This window comes from Phoca vitulina, unplaced genomic scaffold, assembly GCF_004348235.1.
Source record: "Phoca vitulina isolate PV1807 unplaced genomic scaffold, GSC_HSeal_1.0 scaffold17, whole genome shotgun sequence".
In the NCBI taxonomy this organism is placed as follows: domain Eukaryota; kingdom Metazoa; phylum Chordata; class Mammalia; order Carnivora; family Phocidae; genus Phoca; species Phoca vitulina.
Genome location: NW_022589720.1, coordinates 12257850 through 12276035, shown reverse-complemented (window position 1 = coordinate 12276035; position 18186 = coordinate 12257850). Strand labels below are relative to the sequence as shown.

At 42.3% G+C, this 18186-nt stretch overlaps 1 protein-coding gene across 1 annotated transcript in view; it reads right to left on the bottom strand.

Moving 5' to 3' along the window:
* The window catches only part of FBXL7 (F-box and leucine rich repeat protein 7), a 372876-nt gene extending 367589 nt beyond the window's left edge, over positions 1–5287 (bottom strand). The window contains exon 1 of the mRNA XM_032415428.1: positions 5002–5287. Within this exon, the coding sequence (XP_032271319.1) occupies positions 5002–5038 (37 nt within the window). The 5' untranslated portion in view covers positions 5039–5287. The remainder of the gene's footprint in view (positions 1–5001) is intronic.
* Positions 5288–18186: the final 12899 nt, after the last annotated feature.

Genomic DNA, 18186 nt, shown 5'->3' with positions numbered 1-18186 from the left:
CCTAGGCTTCCTCCACCCAAAAGTGGTCACAAAATATCTGATATAATTCGATAAAAGATATTTGCAAAGACTCTTGGCAAAAAAAAAAAGAAAAAAGTGCCCAGTGACCAAAACTGACTCTGTTCCATGGCAGCTACGGATAGAAGACAAGTGATGTGACACCTGCATTGAATGAGGACTTACGCTCCCCAGCATAAAGAGTACTCCCCTTGGTATAACACGGTGGTTCCAAATAACAGTCTTCTACCTGGATCCTCAAGGATCAGTCTTCCACTTCCGTTAAGTCCTGGTCTAAATGCCAACTTTTCAACAGGGCCAATGGTGACTATTCTAATTAAAATTGCAACAACCGGTTCCTCCCAATCCCCAATAATCTGCTGACTGTTTTATTCAGAGACATCAGCCCCTTAGAATGTATCACATGGTTTACTGAATTGCTGTGTGTGTGTATACACTTGCTAATTGTTCGACTTCCCATCCGTCCCAACACACACACACACACACACACACACACACACACACACACACAGAGGTAAGACTGACAAGTACAGGATCTTAATCTGTTCACTGATGCATCCCAACTGTCCAGAAGAGTTCCTGGCACAGAGTTAGAAATAAGAAGTTAGCATACATTAGTTGAATGAAGGAATAAATAACTCTGGGTTTACAGAGACTTGGTCCTGAGTCCCAATTCCACCTGTACTAGTCGTAGGACCCGGAGAAATGCTCATCCTCTCTGCAGCTGTGTTTCCCCATTGGTAAAATGAGGACCTTAGGAGTGCCTGCCTTTAGAACTGTCATAAGGATTGCATGAGTCGGTGTATGTCAATGGCTTAGAATAATGCTTGGACATAGTAAGCTTTCAATAAACATTAGCTGCCATTATTATTATTATTATTCCAAGATACGTTTCCCAAGGTGGTGATGGATGAGCGATGATTTAGTGTTCAGGCAACTGGCTCTCCTCGTATCTGACAGCGCGGATGTGACATGGTGAAAAGTGGCCCAGGGCACATGACAGAGTAGTAGAGCAACCGAGGGTCAGACCCCATCACTATGGCCTCATCAGCTCGAATTCAACACCACCCAGGATTTTGCAAAGGAGCTGTTAACTGTGTGTTACTGCCCCTGACCTGCTGGAGTAGAGTAAACATAACAATGAAACCACTGAGTAAATGAGGGTGAGGCTCCCACACCTTAAAAGGCAGGGGAAAGCACCCTGCCTCTTCCTACTCGAACAAGATTTATTTATTTGGCTTAACTGGAGTCAAAGCTAATGGTCATAATGGCTTTGCTTCACTCCAACTCATTTCCCAGATTTCTACACACAGGCTGAAAGTTACACGTTATGGAAGAAGATAAAGAGAAAAAAACAGACCTCCATAAAGGAATTTACCAGAACATACTATTCATTTAGATATTCATTTATGTTTCTAGAAATCTAAAAATCAGGAATGGTATGGTAACTTTTTCACGGAGCAAAATCCAAGTTTGGGTGGGGGCGGGGGGAGGAAGGGCTACAAATTAAACCATTAACCTGAATTGTCACTAAGTATTTAGAAAAACAAAACACTTTGGAAACACCCATTATTTACCCATACCTAGAATTTAAAGAGAAAAGCAGGGATTTCACGACTGGTTGAATTAGGAGAGGAGGGGAGAATAAGTGAGGAAGACAGAAATGAGGGAAAAGGGGATGACAAAATCGGGGAGGGGCACTTATGGATTTCATGGCAATAACAGTCTTAACTTCCTTATTTATCATAACATACCTTCCAAGGCTAATCTCTGTTAAGTGGTCCATTAAGGCATTGTAAGAGCAAAATAAAATGAATGGCTGTGTGCTCAAGAATTAGATCTTGATAGATAATGTCAATAAGGAATTCCTCTCCTCACTCTAGAGAAAAAAGACTTCAGGTCTTTCTTGATTTCAGGAGAACTGAACAAGGTCACAGTAGTTAAACTGAAGCTGGACTCAAATTTACAGACTCCCAAATTAACTAACGCTCTCTGCTCAACACAAGAACTTCCCCCAAATTTTAACATATGCACGATAAATGATTCAGTTCTAGGAACAACCCAAGATTCTGCATTTTTAACAAGCTCCAAGGTGATGCTGATGTCCTGGTCCTTGGAGTATAAAGAATAGGAAATCGCCCTTGTTGCACCTGCTAAGGTAAGTCTCAAGAAGAATTTTTGTTGTTTTAATGAAAAAGGGGGTTTTCCAGGAGCAAGAGAAAGTAAGATTACATTGAAATACTGAAGTTTTAAACATTCCAATAGGTCAACACTACTTTGCATTTACATCGTGGCGTCAACTCTAAAATATACTTAAAGAGCAGATTGTTAAAGTCTGCACAAACCCCTATGTTTTAGAGTTGAGCAGTCTCTCACTGCATTCAATGGTATGCATCCACTAATAATTTCCCCCTTTTAGTACAATTTAGGTATGGTTTGAAATAAATCTTTGAAATAAATCTTAATTTCAAACCATACCTAAATTGTACCAAATCTACTAAAACTGCCTTAATACTCAGTCTTAATAGAGATACTATGTTGAAGGTTTGATTTCACGTTCTTTGAAATTTGACATTTTAGATAAGACAGCATTGACACATTGAATTCCAACAGTCTTATTTGCATATATTTGGCCATCCAAAAACACACTGTTGACAGATACCAATTACAGTTGACCCTTGAGCAACCCAGGTTTGAACTGTGTGGGTTCACTTACATGTAAATTTTTTTATAAATACAGTATAGGATTGTAAATCTATTTTCTCTTCCTTATGATTTTCTTAATAACATTTTCTTTTCTCTAGCTTACTTTATTGTAAAAGCATATAACACATGTAACATACCAAATATGTGTTAATCAACTGTCTATGCTATCAGTAAGGTTTCTGGTCAACAGTAGGCTATTAGCTGTTAAGTTTTGAGGGCATCAAAAGTTATACTGAGAGTTTTGACGGTAGGGGAGCTGGTGTCCCTAAACCCCATGCTGTTCAAGGGTCAACTGTACATATGTTATAACCCTATTTAGGAGAAGTCCAATGTAACTGGGGGAAAGAAAAGATTTTTAAGTTCATGTTACTTCTACTTCTCTATTTTTTTCCTTGCTGATCACAGAGGAATCTCCAAGCATTGGAAGAGAGTTGGACACTAAGCACAATGTGTCCCTCCAGCTAAAACTCAGTTACCACCCAAAGCTTCCTATTGGTTCCCTTGAATCAGCTGAGCCCAAGAGGTTTTCCCTATAAAAAGTTCCACAGTGTATCTAAATCTGATCCCAGTAAAATTTCACTTCAGCTGAAGCGAAAATGCAGAGGTAGCATTTACGGATAACAGCTGGAGATCATTAGTTCTCTGTCTCTCCTTTTCTCTCCCAAGGGTTGAAAACTCTGCTGTTCAGACAGGAAGTCGTCATACACCACACACTACAATACCAGAATGCTGGGATATAAGAACAAGTTGCAGAAGATTACGAGGGGTATTGGAGGGGTTTCATTCAAAAACGCAGAGCCCTGACACCTCCACCTCTTGGGGTGTCCCTTCCCCCCCACACACACCGTGTTCAAGTATCACAATGTATGCACGTCCACAAGTGACAGGCACACACTTTACTCCCTGCAAGCTTTTTAATATTCAGAGTAAGAAGGCTTAATCTTTCATTTTTCTGCAAATTTTTAAAACATTGAGAAGCTCTGGGGAATGTCCAAGATTCTCCAGTAATCTTTGTTGGCTTATTTTCACATGTGCTATCTAAAAAGACAACCGTTTAACCTTTTTTTTTTAAATGAAATTATTAAAAAAAAAAAAAAAATTCTCTCTCACGAAACTGCCCAGAATAAGGAGATTATATATATATGGAATTCAGAACACAGTGATCTGGAAAAGAATGATTTAAACAAAAGGCTCCTGTGGATATGGTTTACTAGGGTCGGTTTCTGCTGTAATTTCACCAAGCTGCTGAGAACGAACAGACACAAACACGGAGAGAGACATCCACGTTCTGTGACCACACCTCAAAGTTCTGAACAGGATGATAGGAGTTTCCCTAACACCACATGCTGAACAGCCATTCTGCATTCCTACCAGTCTGCAGGCGCTGGACCCCGTTTGTAACCGCCTGTCCCCTGGGGGAGGGCTTATAAAAGCAACCCCGTCTCTTCCACTCCCCTCCAGCCAAGTTCAAGAAAGACAAACCTTACAAACTCTTGAACGGCGGAAAAAGCCCAGGCAGGATGCATATCGGGGGCAAGCTGCTAATCAGCTGGGTTACAATACTACGGTTTTATGCAAAGAGGAGGAGGAGCGAGGGAGAAGCCAACCCACACATCCATCATCCTTTTAGGAGTAGGTGGAGTTTAAAGTTTCCCCAGCTTCCAAGTTCCCACTTGACAGGCAATATTTCTGTGCAATTTCCAGCCCCACGTAACAGATGGTCCTTTGCCCGTCTTGAGCCCCGAGAGAGCCCAGACAAAGCCCCCGGCCACTCCTCGCCTCGCGAGGCCCATAGGTGGTGGTTCACGAAGCTGTCAGCTCAGGGGCATTGAGCAGAGAATGGAAACTTAACTTCGTTTTCTTCCAGAAGTTGTTCCTGCTAGAGGAGAGTCCAGGAGACTGGAGCACAAAGGCCTGGGAAAGTTTTCACTGCGTTATTTTTCAAAAACGTCTTCCGCCCTCTGCCAAACCATCATCCTAAACCCCAGATGCTTAGGAAAGGAAAGTGGAGGCACATGTGATCAGAAATACGGCAGAAATGAAACTTGAGCCGTCCCAAAGACGACCTGGGAAGTTGCTTAATGAGACCCCCACGGTGGGAAAGCATCCTCGGGGCGCCTCCGCACTCAGTGCCACAGGGGAAGGTGACGGCCCGGACACGGTGCCAAATGGGGGTGCGCCCCTGTAGCGTGCGAGAACCTTCCTTCCCAGACGGGAGGGCGAGGGGGAAGGGAGGGGGGCGCGATCCGGGAGTCTGAGGACGGACGGCCCACTCACCCTCACTGCCGTACTGTTTGCCATTGTTCGCGCCCATCCTGCCGCCGTCATGCCCGCCGTCTCCCCGGACACTCCATAGCTGGGGCGCACCGCCTGCGCGCTCCACCAGAGGAAAGCCCGCCCGACGGGACCGTTAGCTGCGCATACCCCACGCTCCGGGGCCGGGCTCCGACCGGGGGCGGCCCCTGCACTCCGGTGGGAGGGGGCGCTCCGTCCCCGCCTGGCACCCCCGATGGCTCCGGGTGGGGCCGGGGGCAGCCGCCGCTCTTAGAATCCGCGTTCCGGGCCAGCGGGCGCAGCGCGGCGGAGAGCCCGCGCCCCGGGGCCGCCCAGAGGCTCGCCGCGCCGCCGCCGCCGGGTCCCCATCCGCCCGCCCCGATCCCTCTGCGGTGGGGCTGAGCCGCGCGGGCGGCAGGGGCTCCCCGGCTCGGCCGCCTCCTCCCGGCGCCCCTGCGCGCCCGCGGCTTCCCCGGGGAGGGCGCGGCGGCCACTTGTTGCGGGTGCCCCGAGCGAGCAGAGACTCGCGGCCCGGCGCGGCTCACCCGCGGGCCGGACTTTTGTTAGCGCCAGGCGCCTCCTCTCGCCGCCCAGCGTCAATCACAGCTGGAGCCCCGGGGAGGAAGGCCGGCCCGGAGATGCGCGGCCTTTTAAAGGGGCAGCACGCCTTTTCGGGGCTCCGGCTCCCGGCCCCGGCCAAGGCGCAGGCCCTCGCGCCCCCCCGGAGAACCGCTGTGAGCGAAGGAACGTGCTCCTGGCTCTATTTTACTATTGTTCTTTTGCAGGCTTGGCCCCCAACTTGTAAGATGAGCTTCCAGGCGTCGTTTGAAATCCCTTGGGTTTGCCTGCAAATACGGCCTATTTGGGGTGTGGGGGCCTTTAAAATAAACAGGCACCGAAGTCTGATTCGGTCTGACAAAGTCAGGTATCTATGCTGACATTCTCCTGTGGCTCCCACTTTTGGGGACTGAGGCGGGGAATGGAGGAGAGAGGGAGGGAAAACTTGAGGGGAACTTAGCAGGGAGTCACTGGAGAGCCAAAGACATTCCCCGCCCCGGTGCGGAAGGTTTCCTGGCTCAGAACTTTTAAAGACCTTCCGAGCCAGGAAGTGTATTTTCTCCCCGTTTCTATGATTTTTTTTTTCTTTCTCGTGGTTGGTGTTATCCTTTGTTTAATACATCACAACCTCTTTTGGAGATTTATATGGCACTAATAGAGCCTTAAAATGGCCCTTTGGTGTTCCCTCCTGTAAATAGAAAAAGGAAATTCTTCTTAATGTTTTATTCCCTTTCCATGTAAATACCTAGAATTTAATAACATCGCATCTTTGTGAAGACCCGGGCCTTCACGGCGCAAATTTCTTTGTATTGAGGCAAGCAGACAGCCCAGTTTCTCCTTATAGGTGTTCGATGTTTTAAATTAAATTAAACTTGCATTATGATACATATATATTCATAATATATAAGCATCTGCAATAACTTCATGGAGAACTGGAATTTTTGTAATTACCTCTTTCTTAAAGGGCTTTCAACCACATGCAGAAATTGGGGTTCTAGTTGGGTAATTTCCTTAAATTTGGAACAATTTTCTTTCTTAAAGATAAAATAAAACATTTCAAAATTCAAAAATCTAGGTTTATTGTGCGGGACAAATCATGTATTGATGAAAATATCATAAATTCATTTATTTTCAAGGGCAAGTTTAAATAGTTTCGTGCTGTTCTAATTACATTTAAAGTGCTCTAGTCCCAAGAGATTAAGGACTGCATTTTAATTCATCTTTTTATATATAGAATCTAGCATACTGCCTGGCTGATAATATGTGCTTCCCATATCCCTAGAGTTAAATTTAAAAACTTGTGGAGGTGCCTGGCTGGTTTAGTCTGTAGAGCATGTGACTCTTGATTTCTGGGTAGTAAATTTGAGCCCCTTGTTGGGTATAGAGATTACTTTAAAAAATCTTTTAAAACAAAAAAAAACCCTTGCATCATGGGCCCTAAATAAGACAGATGGTTGTTAAAATTTTGGAAGAGTTAAATGCATTTTCAGAAACTCCACCTGAAAGCACAAATCCAATCTAGAAAGGAGCTGACATCTGCATTATCTTCATCCAAAGCAGGTTTCTGCTCACCTGGTCTTTGTGATTTTCCACCACCATTTAGAGAACTACCCTGAATCTGATGATTTTGGAGGCTTAGTTGAACATAAAAGCACCAAAAAATAGTGGAACATTGGAAATTCATCTTGATATTTGCTGCAGAGCTAACAGCTTGCTTTTTTAATACGCTGTTGTCTTCCTGATGCTCTCAATCCCTCTTTTGAGGTCTGTAAGTCACGAAATGGACAGGAGAAGAAACTGAGGCTCAAACAGTTTAAACATCTGGAGTTACCCAGGTCGTAAACGACAGGTGGATTCAGGTTCTCAGATCCTCTCCTCCTCATAGAGGAGGGCCATGGCCTCTCTTGACCTAGCCATTGTTCATCTTGGAGTTGCTGTCACCCCTTTTTGGTTGGGTTACCTCCCAGTGTCTTTAATATCAGAGCAAAGCTAATGGTGAAAAGTAAATTATAGTAACTAACTATATTTATCAACTTTGAAATTAAAGTCTCTACATATTGTCAAGGCTCATTACTTACCAGAAAGAGGAACAGAGATGATCCTGTTTAAGAAGTTCCAGTTTAAAAAAAAAAAAAATAGAAAAAAAAAAAACTACATGATTTTTAACATCCTTCTGATTATAAAATAGAAATACATGTTGTCATAGTCACTGTAAAAGCTTGGGGGGAAACATGGTTAAACAAAAAAAAAAAAAAAGGAAAAGCACTTTTCCTGCTAAAAATAGAGCTGTATTCACATGTGTATATTTTAATTTTTTTAAGTCAAGATATTGTACAAATATATGATTTTAACCAAAATTTCGAATCTTTTTACCCAGCTGCCAAACCTAACCCCTTAACTTTCAGTACAGATTTATATACTTATTGAGAAAAGGATCGTGTGGTTTTCACCAATGTGTTCCCAGGATCTAGCACAATTCTTAACACAAAGTAATCATTCAGTAAAAACTTGCAGACCAAGTGAATGTTAAACAAAGAGATAAAAAGCTTTGAGTGTTATTCCATTTTCTCCCTCAGCCTTTTTTTAAGAGGCCGTAATCACTGAAAAGATCAAAAAACAAGTAAGCATTCTAAGTTACCCCAAAACAGTAATCATTTATTAGGCAACTTTTTTTCTCTACCCAGTGCCTTCCAACCTTGTTCTGAGAGCACCAGTTCCTGTCCTTTGGGAAAGAGTTTCACCCAAATTCCAACCGGGGCGTCTGGTGGGAGCTTGTCAATTGCTGGAGTGGTGGTTGGTTTCCTGGCCAAGTGTAAGGGGGGATCAGGCTGACCCAATTACCCACCTGCCCTTGTCAGTAAGGGAATAAGCAAGTGCTTTTCCCCTCCTTGCTAGAGTAGTATCTGCAGGGGTCCTAGTGGAGAGTCAGGACTTTTAGCATCACCCAGAAGTCACAGGGCAAACCCACCACAGTATCAGTGGAGACCACGTGGGGAGCCAGAAATTCTCACACCCCCCCAGCAGGAAAGAGGAGCCCCTTGCATCCAGTGTCAACAGAGGTTGAGTGGAAAACCTGAACTTCTACGTCCACCTGGCAGTTATAAGGTGGCACAGTTAAAACAGAAGGTTTTAATTGTATATATTAACATTATATATTAACTTTATATTATGACCCATCATCTCATAATATGATATGAAAATAAGGTTTCAGTGGAAAATCACTTGGCATACCAAGAACCAGGAAGATTTTGAATGAAAAAAGAATCAACAGAAGCCAACACCAAGATGACAGATGTTAGAATATCTGGCAAAAATTTTAAAGCAGCCATAGAAAAATTACTCAATGAGCAATTACAAAGACACTTATAATGAATGAAAAAAGCAGAAAGCCTCCGCAAAGGAACAGAAGATATGAAGAAGAACCAAACAGGAATTTCCGAACTGAAACAGGAAAGCTCTGACCGGCAGAATGGAAGAGACCGAGGAGGGACAGGACAATAGATATTACCACATCTGAAGAACAAAGAGAAAATAGACTTAAAAAATGACAGAGCCACGGGGACAGTGGGATTATGATAAAAGAGCTAATATTTGTGTCATCAGAGTCTCAGAAGGAGTTGAAAAAGAGGGAAGAGTTGAAAATCTACTTGAAATAATGGCTAAAAACTTCCCCAGTTCTTGAAATGGCAAAGTTACAGACATGGAGAGCAGATTCATGGGTGAACAGATTAAGGTGGGTTCCAAAGGGAAGTGGCTGTGGTTATGAAAGGCACCATGGAGGACTTTCCTGAACACGATGTTCTATATCTTTTTTTTTTTAAGATTTTATTTATTTATTTGACAGAGAGAGAGAGACAGCGAGAGAGGGAACACAAGCCGGGGTCGGGGGGAGAGGGAGAAGCAGGCTCCCCGCGGAGCAGGGAGCCCGATGTGGGGCTCGATCCCAGGACCCTGGGACCATGACCTGAGCCGAAGGCAGCCGCTTAACGACTGAGCCACCCAGGGGCCCCACGATGTTCTGTATCTTGATTGTATCTAGTCAGTATCCTGGTCGTTACTATAGCTTTGTAAGATGATACCATCAGGGGAAGCTGCCTAAATGGATAAATGGGATCCATTTGTATTATTTCTTACAGGTGCAAGAGAATACAATTATCTCAAAATAAAAAGTATAATTTGAAAAAAAAAAAGCTCTTTTCTTGCCAGAAGAGCTATTTCTACATATTCTTTCTGTACTATCATTTACACATTTCCCACATTCTCTTCATACACGTATATTGACCTGGGAGAGCAAAAGTCTTCATGAGAACTGATTCCTTGGTGTTAATCAGATTTACATCTGAGTCGACTCAGGATTGAGTGATTGAGGCAAAGAAGCCGAAAATGGTCCATACCCAAAACCTTGAATTTTGGTTTGTTAGAATTAACAGACTCCATCAATGAATTAACCAATTGCTAAATTAAATTGCCCATTTACTTTGTCCTATGCAAACCTGATTGTAGAAAGAAAAACATAATAGTAGAAACACCTTTGTTTTCATTGATATTCACATCCTCATTTCTATTTTTCAGTAGCTAGCTCAGTGACCTTTCGGCTACTATATTAAGTGTATCCACACTCTGAGTAGTGGGAATATGTTCTTTTCTTGTAGTATTATTTTTAGACTATTGAATTCAAAAGCCAGCTGGATTTATAACACCTTAGGCCCCCATTTTCTCCGGGGGTGGGGCCACAGAGGTTCAGGTTAATCCCCGGCCCTTGGCACTGGTGATGGACAGGCTGCCAAAACTGCATTAATGGAACCTGAATGCTAGGAACCAATCAGAGCACCTCTCTTCGTCAGCAGGTGGTGGGCTGCGAGGCGTGCAAAGGAGCACGTCGTTAACCACATGCTTCCCTGGGAATGCGGTAGACAAAATGAACTCTCCCATGAAACCCATTTTGGGAAACATTCAAAGCTGGACTCCATCGTTTAAGAAAAATACTAAAAATGATCATAAGAAATACTAGTTTGTAAAAGGAAAAAATGAAGCAAACGGTAGTTTATTCACATGTATATTGACTTTATTTTTTCTCTGGGGCACACCGGGTTGCCTTCAAACATCGGAATCACCTGCTTATCTTTAGTTGTTTTCACATTTCGGGTTATGGTTAGATTTGCCTATGCTGTTATTGCAGTTATGCTGGAAATGGCAACTGGCTTCTAGAATAGCCCTGTGTTTAAGTGTGTGTTATCTGAAACAGAGAATATTGCTTTTAAATTAGTATAGATTTATTAGTATAGATTTGTTACCAAAATATAAAGTTGGCAAATATAAAGACAAATATTCATATCAGATAGAAAGTAAGGGTATAAGTCATTATAATGCTCCCCCCGCCAACAGCATTTCGTATATTATTAATTAATCTGTAAAATTAGAGGAGAAGAAAAAGTACATGGGCCAATTTTATTTTATTATTGCCACTGTGCTGTTTTGAATTAAGTGTTTCTGTCTCACTTAATGCTCACAACTTAATCAGACAGTGCTTCTAGACTCTACTTATGGATGAGGATACTGAGGCTCAGAGAAAATGAGTAAATCCTATCATGATGCACAGCAAGATTGGAACCAAGATCTACTTGCAGAGCCTATACTATTTCTCACCACTTTCTGCCCCCAATTTCATGCCATCACATGCTACCCTAGTTTTGGACCAAGCCCAGATAGTATGTGTTTAATATAAAAAAGAGAGGAACATCTTCTGACATTTGTGAAACTTAATTAGATTTCAAAACAAATATTCACTATGCAATATGAATCTTCATCATAGCCACAATGATGAATGGCTAGATATTTTAGAAATTTAACTTAGATATTTTAATAATTATAAAGTGAATAGACAGCTTAATAGAATGGATACTTTATATAGGACTCTTGAAACCATCTCCTTACAAAAGTTCCCTTTCCAGCCCTGAAAAACAAAGTAGCCAGTCGCTCTAATTCAAAATATTACAATATTCACACACGGCCAAACAGTCGCACTTCACCCTTGATGCTACATTCAATGGGTAATTCCATTCTCTTTGTACTGGTCCTTTATCAGGTAACTAGCCCATATCAGGAGATAAACCACCCAAGACCCCCTAATAGCCCAATCCAGCATCGTGAAGTTCATGTGCTTAGCTCAGAGTATTATAGTGTTCTGGGTCCTCACATACTTAAGTATCTGGCTTCTTAGAACACAGCAAATTAGAAGCAAGGCATTCAAAGGAGTATTGCTCACTGTATTTGAGAAACTGCAAAAAGTTGGGGCACCCGGGTGGCTCAGTCGTTAAGCATCTTCCTTTGGCTCAGGTCATGATCCCAGGGTCCTGGGATCGAGCCCCGCGTCGGGCTCCCTGCTCGGCAGGAAGCCTGCTTCTCCCTCTCTCACTCCCCTTGCTTGTGTTCCTTCTCTCTCTGTGTCTCTCTCTGTCAGATAAATAAATAAAATCTTAAAAAAAAAAAAAAGTTAAGGCTGTTATAGGGAGGGGGATTAGAAAAATCTCCAGAGAGAAGACAGAAAAACTGAATTAAAACAGAAACAAAACACAAATGAAAAATCTGGGGTGATATAAGCATAGGCTATTGCCTTAGATAAGGTAACACTAGCACCTGTAACAAATAAACGTCTACATTTTAGTGACCCGGCTTAATACAATAGAAATTTATTTTTAGCTCATAAAATACTCTATGCACGTTATTAGTACACTGGAGATTATTTTTCACATGGCAAATCAGGGATCTGGCTTCTTCCATCTTGTAGCTCCACCAACCACATCATCCACATGCTGCTGACAGAAGGCACAAAGAGTAAGCAGGAAGACATATCACATCACATCTGCTGAAAACCCACTGATGAAAACAAGTTCAATGGCCACATCTGGGTACAAAGGAGTCTGGGAAATGTAGTCTCTGGCCAGTCTGATGTCCCTAGCAATGACCCCACCCTGGGGGAAAGAGAGAAAGAGAGAGAGCAGTAATATCGGTGACCATATGGAGCTTTAGTCATTGGTAGCCCCTGAAAATACCACTTTACTATTTAACAATAAATACATATAACTATTACATTTCAAAGACTGTTGACTGACTCACACAACACACATTTCCCCTTACCTTCTCCCTTGCCTTCCTCCTCTCTTGAGTTCAAAAGTTAAATACTTGTTTTCCCAGAATCCCCAGTAGTTAAGAATGGCCAGATGGCAATATTCTGGCCAAGGAAATGTAAGCAAAATTCACAAGGAGCACCTGGAATAGATTTGGCTATTGAAATCAAACTCAGAGATAGCTTTGCCACTATTTCCTCTCTCTTCTCCATACATTCAACTCGACTGTTTTTTTTGAAATCGTAGTAGCCATCTGGTGAACTTAAGGGAAATGCCGAGAGAATTATGATGATGGCCACCTAGAGTCCTGAGGACATAAAGCCACTGGGACAAGACCAGCAAGACAAGACCTCCTACCTCCAAACTCGCTATAATGGAAGCATAAAAACTGTCTATAGGGCACTGTGAGTTGGCTTTTCTGTGACTTCAAGCCAACTGCATACCTAGGAGATACAGATTTTGTTCATTTAAGAAGAAAGAACAGTTGATATAACAATATTTCCATTCATAAGAGTTGAACTGTATTAAAATATATTGATACTTAAATGTGAAATCTTAAATTGTGTAGAAAATATACATACACAAAACAGCAAATTGTCCACCGTACTGGCCTCTTAAAATGTTAGCTTATTCACTTTCCATCGTATCTAATATACTATTGCATATATAAATAACACACATTTACTCAACATGAACAAATAGTATTTTCAATGTCTTTATCAAGACTTAGTCTGTATTTAAAGCCAAAATCTCATGCCAGTAGGAAAGATGCAAAATAACAATGGAATATTACAGCACATTTTCTCTCTCAACTATGGATAATAAAACTTTCCTGGAACTCATTGTGACTTTCCTGAAAAAGAAATTTTAATAGACCTTACAATTTGTTTCAAGTGGAAACGTGTGGATTAGTTCTCTGGTAGCAATAAATCAATTCCCCGATATAAGCAGTTTCTACGTATGTGTCACCTTTCTCTGCAAAGTTCAAAGAACTATCAGCATTAAGCCAACTAACCCCATTTCTAGCTGAAATTGGGCACCTAGGGTGTGATTGGAAAAGACTTTATGAAAGGTGTATAGGAGGTGATTTTGGTGGCAATGGTTATGGTGACTGGAGTTACTGTGCTGAGACTTGAACAATGAAAAGAATGTAGCCATGTGCAGATTTGGGGAAGAGAATAATCTGGACAGAGGAAACAACAGATATAAAGTCCTTAAGACTGGAATGAGCTTGGCATATTCCAAGGCCAAGAAGGGGCCAGTGTATCAGACAGCTATTGCTACGATAATGTTATATAATAGATTATCCCCAAATCCAACGTATGTCTTACTTATCTTGCTCACAGGACTGCAGATCAAGTGGGGCTACTTTATTTTTTAAGACTGTTTATTTATTTAATTTTTAGAGAGAGAGAGAGCAAGAGAGAGCCAGAGAGAGAGCAAGCGGGGTGAGGGGCAGAGGGAGAGGGACAAGTAAACTCCCCGCTGAGTGTAGAACCCCTACCATGGGCTTGATCTCAAGACCCTGAGGTCATAACCCTGAAACCAAGAGTTAGATGCCCAACAGACTGAGCCACCCAGGCAAAAGTGGGGCTACTTTAATTCAGGCTTGTGGGTGAGGTGGGCTTGGTGCCAGAATTCAGGTCAGGTTCAGCTTTCCCCCACAAGTCCCTCTGGAGCCCAGGCCAAAAGGGTGAGGGTATCTAGTACATGCTCTTCCCATGGTGGGTCACAGGACTCTGAAAAGCCGGGCCAAACTTTGCAAGCACACTTGAAACCTTTGCAAGCATCACAAACAAAAGAAAGTCACACGGCCAAGTGTAAATCCAAAACATGAGGGAGCTGCTTGGCCCACTTTCGTGCATTGCAAGGTCACAGGACAAGAGACTGAAGAAGTAAGAAAAATAATCTATTGCAGCCAATATGGACAGAACGTTGTGAATACATGGAAACTTTAGAGGTTTGCTGGAAAAAGGGGCAAAAGTCAGATTGTGTAGGGTTTTATGAGCATTGTAATAATTTTGAACTTTATTTTAATTGTAATGCCATACAGGGAGGTTTTAAGTAGGGAACTGATCTGATCTGACATATTTTTTCAGATCAGCAGGTTTTAGTGTGGAGAACTGACTGACTCTTAGAAGCCCAGAGACCTGTTAAGATGTCTTTGCCCTAGAAGAGGTGAAAAAATTTTGCATTTGATTAGCACAATAGTGGAGAAAGTAAAAAATGGTCAGATTCAAGGTGTATTTTGGAGATAGAGCCAACAAAACTCACCTGACTGTGTCTTGCAGGAGATAAGAGGAAAATGAAAGAAGAAAATAAGAGGAAAGGAAAGAAAGAGGCCTCTAGGTTTTTGCTCGAGAAGAGGGTGTACAGTGGTTGGGAAGATGGGGGAGAGGCACTTTAGGACTGGTTGTGCAGCGGGACAGTTTGGTATCTGGAGATTTGTTTGGGATACACTAAACTTGAAAGAACAATTTGATACAAATGAGGTGTTAGGCAGCAGCTAAGTTAATGAGCTAGGTATTAAGAGAGAGGACATCGCTGGATCTATCTATTTGGAAAGCTTAAGCATATAGAGTATTTAATGCCATGCATCTAGAGGAGGGGAACTAGGAAGAAAATGTAGTTATTGTAGAAAGCTAAGGACAGACCTCTCACATATGTCAGCGTTTAGCTGTCTCACAGAAGAGAAGTAACTGGTGAAGGAGATTGAGAAGGAGTGAATAACAAGGCGGGATGAAAATACAAGAGCGTGTGTTGTTATGAAAAGTAAAGAGAAAAATGCATCCAGACAGAGGCAGTAGTCTGGTATGTCAAATGCTGACAGTAGTTCAAATTCAACGAGCAGACCATGGATTTGGCAGGACGTGCTCATGATACACCCATAGGACGCCATTTCAGTGGAGTAGTTGGGGGAAAGGATGGAGCATACTGAGAAAAATGTTGTTTGTTTGGATGGGTTCTGTTAGGTGATATTTGTGTATTGATAGGAATAATCCAGTAGAGGGGGCTATATAATGGGATAGAAACAGGAGATTGGGAACACGAGCACAAGAGAAGGGGCTGGCTTTGGCTAGGAGCAGGAATAGGTAATCCCTCAAAAGAGTGGGAAGGTAGACTCTAGAATCACAGGCAAATAAGCTGTTGGATCTAGGAGTGGAGAGGAAGGTTGTGCAGGTCTGATTACTTCCGAAATCTCTGAAGATCAATCCTGGCTTCAAAACTCCTTAATATGCTTAGGGTGTGCTTTGTAGCTACATCACCATCCAGCATCTCCCTCTGCCCACCTTGTATCCCAGCATTCCATACAGGAATTGCTGCTAAGAGAACTTCCCGGGAAACCAACTATATACAAATCTCCACTGAGATAGTTTTCAGGGCCCCTGTTCCATGACACCTCTCTTAATCCCTGGTCCATGTTTTCTTCTATATTTGGCTTGATTTCTCTTTGCCCTTTCATTTCAAAATTCCTTGAAATCTATGTTCATTGCCTGCACTTTCTCACTTCCCATTCTCTCCCCATTGGGTTTTTTCCCCCAAACCACTCCACTGAAATAGCTTTTATCAAAATCTGATGACGTGCATCTTACCAAACCTTATGGGTCATTTCTCCTACCCTCCTTAAACCCCCAGTTCTGAATCCCACATCATCATATGATAACACCCACTGCCCCTCCTGGGTATGGTTACTTGCAGACCCCAGAGGTGACTCCTGCTCATCTTTTGGAGATTTTAGTCCCTTCTTCATTTTTCACCCTCCAAACTCCCTCTTGTCAACATCCACAGTGATTTCATTGTACAAGTAGATGATCCTTCCAACTCCCCAGCTAATGGATCACACAACCCCTTCATTGAATAAGTATGTTCTCTATCCCACCTCAGCCCCTCACGCCCATTATAAACTCAACTTCGAGTACACATTTCCAATAATGATATCCCATCTTTCCAACTCACTTCCTGTATTACCATAGCTCAGTTGGGTTTTTACACCACTTCACACTACATGCAGACCCACTATCCAGTGATCTGACCAACTTTGCACTGTCTCCAACTGCCCTCATATTCTTAGTTCCCTCCTTAAAAAGATTAATTCCTATCCATCATTAAAAATCATTTTTCAACACCCATGGACCTCATACTGTGTTATTGCACTTAATTGGCCAAACCACAACCCAGAAAACCAACTCTCTACTTAAATATTTACTTACTTCAGCTGAATGTGGCTGAGAAAAATACACAGGCACCCTAACCTAAAGTGGACCTGCCCACCCTGCTCCACTTCCCTAGCCATTTAGTGTCCCACTCTTCGAGATGACTGCTTCACACCTTCTCTCTCCTCGACCTTCATCATCTCCTGCAAATCCGCATTCTCAGCTGATGAAGTTTTTAATCTGCTGAGAAAACAGAAACAAGAGACCTTTCTAGGCTTATATCCCTGTTCAGTCAAATGGATTTGTGCTTCTTATTCTTTTCATGCTCCTACCTGAGGCCAACCCTTCCAGGTGTGTTCTAGATAACATTCCCTTGCACCTACCCAGCTCCAACAATAATCCCCGTATGGTCCTGCTAAATCCAGAATGTTTCAGTATAGCCTGGTTCCAATGCGGCAGGGGCATTCTGATTTGGCAGGACCATAAAATAACAAAGTAATTCTGATGAACTAGCCAGCTTGTTAAATAGAGATACTAGTTGCATTTTCTCTGGGAAATGAGTGCTTCTAGTTTTAGTGAAACACTATTTTCTATGATGTAAAGAGATTTTGTTTGATTTCCTCCTATCTTTTCTCATTAACTCACAATATGAAGAAGAAGGACAAGGCACTGCAGAGGGATTTGAGGGTAAAGAAGAAGTAGTATCTTAGGAAAGATTTGCTTCTGAGAGTTCCATTTTTCCTTAATAATAATGCTTAGATTAGTAAACAGTGCGAATCACAAACAAAGAACAATTCTCCCTCTCTTTCCCCCGGCTTCATTCCTATCCCCTAAATACATACAAACCCACACACCTTTCTTTACTTGAAGAATTCCCGCTCACCTTTCAAAGAGCAGCTCTGATAATTTCTTTTTTAAAAGATTTTATTTATTTATTTGAGAGAGAGAGAGCACAAGCAGGGGGTGGGGTAGAGGCAGAGGGAGAAGCAGACTCCCTGCTGAGAAAAGAACCTGACGTGGGACTCAATCCCAGGACCCTGAGATCATTACCTGAGCCGAAGGCAGACACTTAACCAACCGAGCCACCCAGGCACCCCTTTGACAGTTTCTTCATATTGGGGATGTCAGTAACCTCCCTCCATTCCTCTCCTACCCATGCACTTATTTTTATGTTCACACTGTATTTTCTACATTTTACCACTGATCATTTTTGTTGGTTGCTTACATATATTTCTTCAGGATTCTGAAATTCTCAAGGGCAAAGACCATGTTTTTTTCTTTTACATTCAGTGCATTACATTCAGTACACAGTAAATGAATAAATTAGTGACAAACTGAGTAAATGAAGT